This window comes from Monodon monoceros, unplaced genomic scaffold, assembly GCF_005190385.1.
Source record: "Monodon monoceros isolate NGI ecotype Baffin Bay Population unplaced genomic scaffold, NGI_Narwhal_1 Super_Scaffold_7, whole genome shotgun sequence".
Taxonomy (NCBI): Eukaryota; Metazoa; Chordata; class Mammalia; order Artiodactyla; family Monodontidae; genus Monodon; species Monodon monoceros.
Window position 1 is genome coordinate 9390831 of NW_021703784.1, and position 9039 is coordinate 9399869.

Genomic DNA, 9039 nt, shown 5'->3' on the forward strand with positions numbered 1-9039 from the left:
AGGAGATAAATCTGTAAGTATCCTGCCCTTGAGGAGCATATAACCTACTAAAGAAGGTAAACTATCAAAATATTTAAACAGAAGGCCCTGGGAAAGTGCCCTTAGAGGTAGGCAAGGCACTTTAGGGATAGCATCCATTGTCTTAATAAACCGCAGGTAGGCATGAAGGTGGAGATGTGTTTCACAGGTTAAAAAAAAAAAAAAAAAAAATTAAACCTTGCCTGGAAGCCATTTAGCAACTAAGGGGCAGAGCAGGGGAACTTGAACTCTTGTCTTCCAACGACACACTCTCTGCTCTCATCACTTCTCACAGCCTCTCCCTACAGACAGTGATCTGGGAGTTCTCTTTGCCAGCATCTTCTCTCTAGGTCTTCCTTGTCTTCCTCAAACCCTGAGAAAGCATGTGATGTTCCAGCTCTCAAGAAGAGGCGATGGCTATGCTGCCTTTTAGGGATGTGGGATGCAGCTGCCACTGCCTGTTAGATCAAGGACGAGCAGCAGGGTGTTCCTGGGTCGGTGGAGACCCGGGCGCTCAAGAGGCTTGAATCCCTGATGGTCTTAAAAGCGCAGATGGGGCATCTCAGGGGCATCTGGGCACAGCTGATTTAGCTCTAAAGTATTTGTTTCTGCTCTGTCTCAGTAGGAGGTTGGAGCAAAGAAGTCTCCTAGACCCTCATCTTCCTCCATTTACCCCATCCTGATTCCCTCACTCCCCTCTTCCTCCTCCATTTCTTTCATTTCTCCCTTTCTCGGGAAGATTTCTTCCCCTCTCTTTTCGCCCATTTCTTCTTCTGCTTCTATAAGCTCCTTTTTTCCTTGTCCTCGAAGCTTCCGAAGGGTCTGGTCCCTGTCTTCATAATCACAGCTCTCCCACCTCGGCCTCCCTGAGCTTATTAGAATCAGAGATGTCCCGTGGGCGGTGGACATGGAGAACCCACTTGAAAAATCTCATCTTGAGGCTCAATAATGCTAACTCCACCACAGTTCGAAACTAATTGAAACTCAGTGAGGGTAAGTCACGCACCTGTTATTGACCTCGAAAGACAGGGAAGAAGGCTAACTACCTATGGAGAAAAAAAGACTGTACATGCTCTAAATGTTTGTCGTGAGTTTTGTTGTTGTTGTTAATTTGTTCCTTGTGAACTCTATTTTCAGGCACCTAAGTCACCAACTTTGAAGGTGGAAATAAGGCCCGTCTCTCACAAGTAGATGTTAACAGGAAGCCATACTAGCTGCAGGCAAAGGTCCTTGAGTTTGGAGCCAGCAGGTCATTAGGCTGTTTTGGTAACTCAGCACCGACAGCCTGGACAAAGGGCATATTCTAAAAACCAAAGACAAATAAACAATTGACAATCAAGTCTCCTTCTCAGAAACTCTGGGTCTGGGTGTCAGGGCAAGAAAGGGCAGGCAAAACAGATAAGACCAGACAAGACCCTGAGGGCCAGGTAACAAAATAAAAACCCACATCTGTATAGCCCTTTGTAATTGAAACACTTCCACACAAATGAGCAATACGATTTTTACAACACCCCAATAAAGGAAGTAGAATAGGTATAATGTTACTTTACAGACAAGAGGGCAGGATCAGAGAAATTATAGGACTTGCATGAGTCCCATGGTAAGAGGCAAAGGCGGGATTTCCAGCCAGGTGCGCCCTTTCCAAATAACCATAATTATGGAAAGTGCTTACCTGGTACTTAGGTGGTAAGACAATGACAGGTTGGGGCTTCTTAATTCCCCTTCGAAGGTCTTTTCACTACCTAAAAATGCCTACGTCATCAAATTATGTAATCAAATTTCTTTTTCTCTGGCTTTTGGTAAAAATTATTCTAAGCAGTGCTGCCTCCAGGCAAATAACAGATAAAATTAAAAAGAAGACAAAGACTATAGACCAGTTCAATCCTTACGCTATTACTTCCAGTCTTCTGAAACAGTGACTATCGCACTTTATCTGGAGGTTATAGAAGCAGCGTTCTACTTTCGCCTGCAGTGGGCTTTCAACTAAAGAGGACCTCTAGTCTTCAGAGGTGTGGCCTAGAAGAAGCCCAAGAACCTAAACTTGACCCGCTGGATCAGTGTTATTATTAGGAGGCAGGGTTATCCCTGCATGAATTCATGCTCAGCCATTTAGAGACAGTCCAAATCAACCTAGCAGATTCCCTGTACATCCCAGTTATTGCACTTAATTATAAATGCTCATTACCCATCAATGCGTTCATGCATTGGTAATCCTGCCAAACTTTTTTAACGTGACCTATGGGCAATACCCACCCCCAAAAAAAGTCTGGGACAAGTGCATCCCAGAATTCTTCCCTTGTTCCATTCTATTTTTAAGAAAGTAGTGAGCTATAACATGTCATCCATTTACACACTCAACTCATCCAAGTTATTGTGAAAAATAAAATAAAATCTGATCCCTTGGTTGGATAATTATTGACTTCTGGGTTCCAATACTATAGTTTTAACATAACCTAGACCCTGTGTCTACACCAAATAAGAGAGGTGGCAGGGAAGCTACGAACCACGCAAACAACCAGCTGTTAACACATAGCAAAGGGGCTAGCAAAATCCCCGTGGGGATTCTAGACCAGTGTAATGCCTCACAATATCATTCTCTTCCATCTCACTTAGTTTTCTATTAGTGTCCTGGCCTTTTCTGAGAGCAGCTGGGAAAACTTGGGTCCAGAAAGATCGATCAGTCCTGCAAGTTTACAACAGCAAAACAGTGATTCCTGACTTAGGATTCACGATGAGCCTACACAGTCTGCTCCAACTGGTGTTTGAAAATTTAGCTATAATACCAAAGGCATTTCCTAAATCTCACTGACGGAGATCTATATTCTCTCATTTGAAAATGTCAAGATTATGATCCGCACGCCTAGAAACTTCACCTCACTATAAGAAAACAGCCTTATAACCTTGGATTCAGGACCATGTGAAACCACCTTGGGGGCAACAAGCCCTTTGTCTGTCATTTATGGAAAAACCTAGCCTGTGAGGTCCTGGAGAGCAGAGGCTTTGCCTTGATGAAGGTTGGATTCACACAGTCTAGCTCAGTACTTGATACATAAAAGGATTCAGTAGATACCTTTTGAATCAGTGAATGGACCTGCACGTTTAATTTTGGGAGATGAGAGAGAGGAGAATCAGCCAACTGACTGCTTATAGCCCTGGCGTTCAGGGGCTCTGAAGTGGCCGGGCATATTTTGAAAAGGTCATTTTACCAGCCTATAACTGCAGGCTAAAGTAGACGGGAATGGCGATCATTGGTGGTGTGGAAAAACAAGTTCTTACTGCCCCCTGGTGGTCAGGATGATTTCAGATTCCAAAGTCCTCCTGCACTCCTAGCACTGAATTTAAGCATCCTGGTAGCCAGGAGTCTGCAGGTTTCATTTACCCAACCCCTTCTCCAAACAGCAGAGTTCTCGGCTTAAAGGCCAGAAAGATGCCACCCCAATCCCAAAGTCCTCGAAGGAGGCTTTTCATCTCTATACTGAGAGAAGATGAATATGTCAAGGAGCTGAAATTGAACATTTTAAAGTGAACTGCCTTTCAGTGAATGGTCTGTGGTTTCAAGAGCTCCTAGAAAAAAAGGAAAATATTCAAGGAAAATAATAATTTCCTGTCTGGAACATTCAGATGTCTATCTATTTAAGATTATCAGGTCAGGTCACCCTTCTGAGCAAAAAAGACATTCTGGAACCCTTTCAGACTTTGAACTGTTAGCATTCCATGATTGCATTCCCACTTCATCGAAGGAGAAACTGAGGGTCCAAACCAACTTTTGGAAAAATGATAACTATCCTCTCAAGTCTACAGAAGGTTTTCAGTTTTATTTTGTTTTATTTTAAATGTATGGTAAGTGAAAAAACAAAAACAAAAAACCATAAACTGCTACAGAGGTTTCTAAGGCAGCATCACATGTGCAGGGATTTTTGTGTTTTATCCCACTTGTTGCCTCGCCAGGACCTAGAGCAGTGTCTGACTCATCAATACATATTTGGTGAATGAATGAATGAATGAAGCCTAAAGAGAAAGAGCTGTTTTTTAATGGAAATTATTGCTTGTTGGAGAGGATGTCATCTCCTTCCTTGAGAATCTTTAAAAACAGGTTGAATTCTCATTTACCTTAAAAATTATAGAATCTGACGCTGGAAGGAACCTTAGAAATCATCAGTTTAATTTCTTCATTTGGTTTCATTCATTCACTTCACAGATGAGGAAAATGAAGGTCAGAGAGGTTAAACAACTCACCATAGGTCACACAGCAATTACATGGCAGACCCTACAGTGACTCCAAGTCTTCATTCCTGACACTTTCTAAAAGAGCAATGATGTTCAAAGTTTTTGGCTGTGACTTACAGTAAGAAATACATTGTGACCCAGTACACACCCACACAATTACACACACACAACACTAAAAAGAGTTTCCTGAAACAATACTCACCTTCTCCATGCAATAACGTACCCTGGTCTACTGTCTACTCTATTTCATTTTTTTAATAATATTCTGATCACAACTCACTAAATTAATTTCACAACTTAAAATTTTAAAACATTATAACCTCTCAGGCTGAAGTCCTCCAGAATCTTCTTCCAAGGAGAAAAGAACTAGAGTGATCAGCTTCTTGGGACTCCTTGGCCCAAAGATCCCAGTTTTATGACTCAGTAGAGGCAGTAGTATCTCCCACTGTCAAGTTTCATTTCACTTCCAAGAATGCAGTCCAAGCAACCCTGCTCTCCAGCCAGGGTGAGTAACCACACTACGGTGTTTCAGGACACAGACCAGGGCCACTGGTAGCAGCTTTGTCCTTGTCCTTGACTAGCTCTCTAACCCACAAGTTAGCAGGGATTTGCGTCCTTACATAAAAGAGCATGTCCTTATCTCTGCTGCCGTCACTCTCCCCTAGCCTAGGAGCCTGGGGGGAGGGGGCGGAGAGGGGAGCAGGAATAAGAGGAGCCCGGAAGGGGAAGCGCAGGACAAGTAGGTGGGTCTGAGGTCATCAGCTACGTAAATAGATGTGAACAGACGGAGTGCTAAACAATCTCCAGGAGCCAGGCAGCCTCCCCCCACCCGCGCACAGGGTTACACAGAGCCTCCTTCTCCTAAGCCCATTTGATCGTTTCCCCCCATCTCTTCCCCTGACGTCCTCTACCAAATATTCTCCCTCTCTCTCTCTCACACACACACACACTTAGATGCTAAGATCGTTCACATGGTGGGAGATGGCTTCTCAGCTATTTCCCTTCTAACTGACAGGTTGGAACTTTCTCCTCTGACTTCCCACTTCCCCGCTGAGAGACAGCAAGACGGGATTTGGCAGGGGGCTGCTTTACGGCAGCCGTGGCAGAAAGCCTCCCCATAGCAACCTGGGCACATTCCCATGACTCCCTGACACAGGTGGAATTTCCAGGGCTGGCAACTCACCCCCTGTCAGAAGCAGCACACAAGCTGCAGGCTACCCCCCTCCCTTCCCAGTGAGTCTCAGCCTGGCTTCGGGCTGCCCAGTAGTGAAGGCAATGAGGCAGGAAGGGTGCTGGACAATACTTCGAATATTTATTGGCCCTTTCAGATATCCTCAGACAGCTTTGGAGTCTACGGCTCCAGGTCTTGAGTTCTGCTCGTGAAAGGGGAAGACTAGAACGAACTGGGAGGCAGCAGAGCACTACCCAGCTCTGCCATCAATGTGCTGTGTGATGTTAAGTCAGTTACTTAACCTCTCTGGCTCTCAGTTACCTCATTTTTAACATGAGAGATTCAGTTTTCTAAAAAACGACTTCTCAACATTTCTTTATTATATTGCTATGCTTAAATAAAATTGTATCATCACTCTCATAGTATACAAATCCCAGATTCACAATGAAGACATGCATCTTTACCAAAATAAGTACAACATAATTAAAAGTCTGTTTCTGGAATTGGGCATTTTCCCCCATAATGAGATTTTTAAAATTTAACCATTTAAAAAAAATTGAAGTCTAGTTCATTTACAATGTTGTTTAGTTTCAGGTTACAGAAAAGTGATTCAATTATATATATTTATATAAACACACACATACACACACATATATATACGTATATTCTTTTTTTATTTTAACATTTACTCTTTATTGTGTTGTATGAGTACCACGTAATGCAAGTAGGTACTGTACTAAAACACCCATATTTCCAAATAACATTATGTGGTGTAGCCCATAGTCTCTGCAGAAGCATTGTGAGTAAAGTATGACAACAGATGAAGGAAAAAAAATAAAGCTAAGTATGAATAATTTTTCCAAACATACACAGCTTACAATGGAACCCCAATGGAAAGTCAAATGACCATATTTGATGTAGTACCTATAAAATGCAGACTCTGCAATAAAAAGCCAAAGGCACATAAAAATATATTTTAACTTTAAAAATAACTTAGTTACAGTAATACTTTGCTTGTGTCTTACCAACATGTAGCTGACAGTCAAAATTTTGCGATATAGATATAATATATAGGGATATCTAAGAGCTACAAGCAAATCCCCGAAACCCATAAAGTTGTTCAAATGTGAAAACAGAGAAAAGTTCTAACACGGAAGAATTTGCTACGGTGAGCCCAAACAATATAGAAAACAGTCTAGAAAAAAGGCGTGGGTGTTAAATAAATTTTGACTTCCTCGTGCTCAGAAAATGCCAGAGTACTGTAAAGGTCCCTAATGTGACTGGCACAGCCCTTCATAAGTAGTGCCAGTCCTGGCCAAGCCAGATTTCTTACATGTCTGAAGGTCTGAAAACAAAAAATGTGAGCTGTACGTCAGCAATGCCCGCCGAAAATGGGTTCTGACTCACTTCCTCTCTTTGCCAGGATAGGTTTTTTTGTTTCTTTCACTGTTTTTGCAAACAGGGCATATATCAGGTAAAAACATATTCTGTAGGAACGTCATTTTAGAAAACCCATCACGTGACAGCAAGTATAGCCAGCGAAGCTCTTCTCTTTGACTGTGGTTAGTTTTGTTTTGTTCTGGTTTTTGATACCTTTTATCCCAAAGGAAAAGAGCCAGCGGTGTCCTGTTACTTACTTTTATCCATGACATTCAGCACCTCATCCAGAAATGAGGGCCCAATATCAAGCTGCAAGGAGAGGAGGGAACCCGTGAGATCAGAGAGGGACTCCTCTGATTTAGTCTTTTCCTTGACGAGCTCGCACGGGGCGGAATGGTCAAACATGTCCTCCGCCGCCCAGTCGGGTACTGCTCGGAGAGGCTGCCCCTGCCCTGGCTGGACTGCGATGCGGACCCGCTGGACCCCCACGAGATGTCCCCCTGGTGGACTGTCCCGTTCTCCAACAGATTGCTTTTCTCCGGAGCCTTCTCCTCCATGACCTGCTCACAGCTAAGCCGGGGCAGCCTTCCCGGCCCTAAGGACTCCTGTTCGGAACTGAATGTCACCGGTGACAACAAGGGCAACATGAGTGCTTGGGGCCCTCCGATGGTTGGGAGGGAGATGGCGTTTTTGAGCACCGGGGAGGGCATTTCTGTGAACATGGAGTCGGAGGTACTGTTGGCCCGGAAGAACTCGTTATGCCCAGGGAACTGGCCCATGCATGCTTTCTCCTGGTTTCCAGGTAGAAGCTCATTTCCTCGAAGAAAGGAAATGTCTCCAAAGACAGTAGAAGCTCATTTCCTTGAAGAAAGGAAATGTCTCCAAAGATGTCGTGCTGGCCCTCTTTGCCGATGTGAATGGTGTGGCAGAGGTCTCCAAGGGAAGGGCTGATCATATCCGGAGACAAGATGTCCCTCAGTTTAAATTTCTTTCCTTTCTTGTTATTGGCAGCTTTCAGGTAAATTGGGGTCTTGGCTGACATTTTGGAGTTTGAAGATGTCGATTTTGCAAAAGGGAAAAAGGGCCACTTTCTTCACAGATGTTACGGGTTTCCCAATATCCTTTTTGATAGGAGCGGTCACATCATTTTTCTCAAGTAGCTTCTGAAGTGGCTCTGAAACGAGATGGAGGTCTAAGAGGCCTTCCTGGACTTACAGCCAAGCAGGGGTTTCTGGAGAGCCGGTTACATCCGCCAGTCCCTTCCACAGCATGGAGAAACCAGCGGCGCCAAGGATCCCAGCCGCTGACCCCGGGGCCGGGCGCCCGGCACCGACAGTCCCCGAAGGCGCACGCAGTCCCTGCCTGCCACGCGCAGATCCAGCCGGGTCAGCCGGCGCGGCGCCTGCCTGCTCACAGCATTACGCGCTCCGAGACAGCGTGAAGGCGCCCAAGGCCGGGGTCTCCGGACTCCTATACGTATATTCTTTTTCAGATTTTTATCCATTATAGGTTGTTACAACATATTGAGTATAGTTCCCTGTGCTATACAGTAGGTCCTTGCTGTTTATCTATTTTATATATAAGAGCGTGTATATGTTAATCCCAAACTCCTAATTTGGAGAGATTCAATTTTTTTTTGAATTTTATTTCATATATTTTTTATACAGCAGGTTCTTATTAGTTATCTATTTTATACATATTAGTGTATATATGTCAATCCCAATCTCCCAATGCATCCCACCACCACCACCCCCCTGCCGCTTTCCCCCCTTGGTGTCCATACATTTGTTCTTCACGTCTGTGTCTCTATTTCTGCCCTGCAAACCGGTTCATCTGTACCATTTTTCTAGATTCCACATACATGCGTTAATATACAGTATCTGTTTTTAGAGAGATTCAATTTCTAAAACAACAAAAATTAATTGGTCACTTTCAGTGGTCCCTTCAGTAGTTCAGGGAATTAATTCATTATCTTGAAAACTAGCAACTAAATGAAACAGTCAACATTTGTTGGGTTTTTTTCCCCCTATATCAACTACAACACTAGATAACCAAATCGTTGCCAAGGGGAAGCACCTCCTTTTTAAAGTATTCCAACAAATACATAAAAAATAAATGATGGGAAATCACCATTTTGCAACATCTGATGAATTGATGAATCTAGACAACGAGCATCAATGATTACTAAGGTCAATAAAAGAGAGACAGATGTTATGTGCTTCCCACCCACGAACTTGCCGAAA

At 43.6% G+C, this 9039-nt stretch overlaps 1 protein-coding gene across 1 annotated transcript; it reads right to left on the reverse strand.

Annotated features, from left to right (window-relative positions):
• Positions 1 to 7045: 7045 nt before the first annotated feature.
• On the reverse strand, positions 7046 to 8258 carry LOC114887371 (cdc42 effector protein 3-like). The gene is given in 3 exon segments (XM_029209029.1): positions 7046 to 7218; positions 7221 to 7611; positions 7653 to 8258. Coding segments are annotated over 3 exon segments (750 nt in total). The 5' UTR covers positions 7839 to 8258.
• Positions 8259 to 9039: the final 781 nt, after the last annotated feature.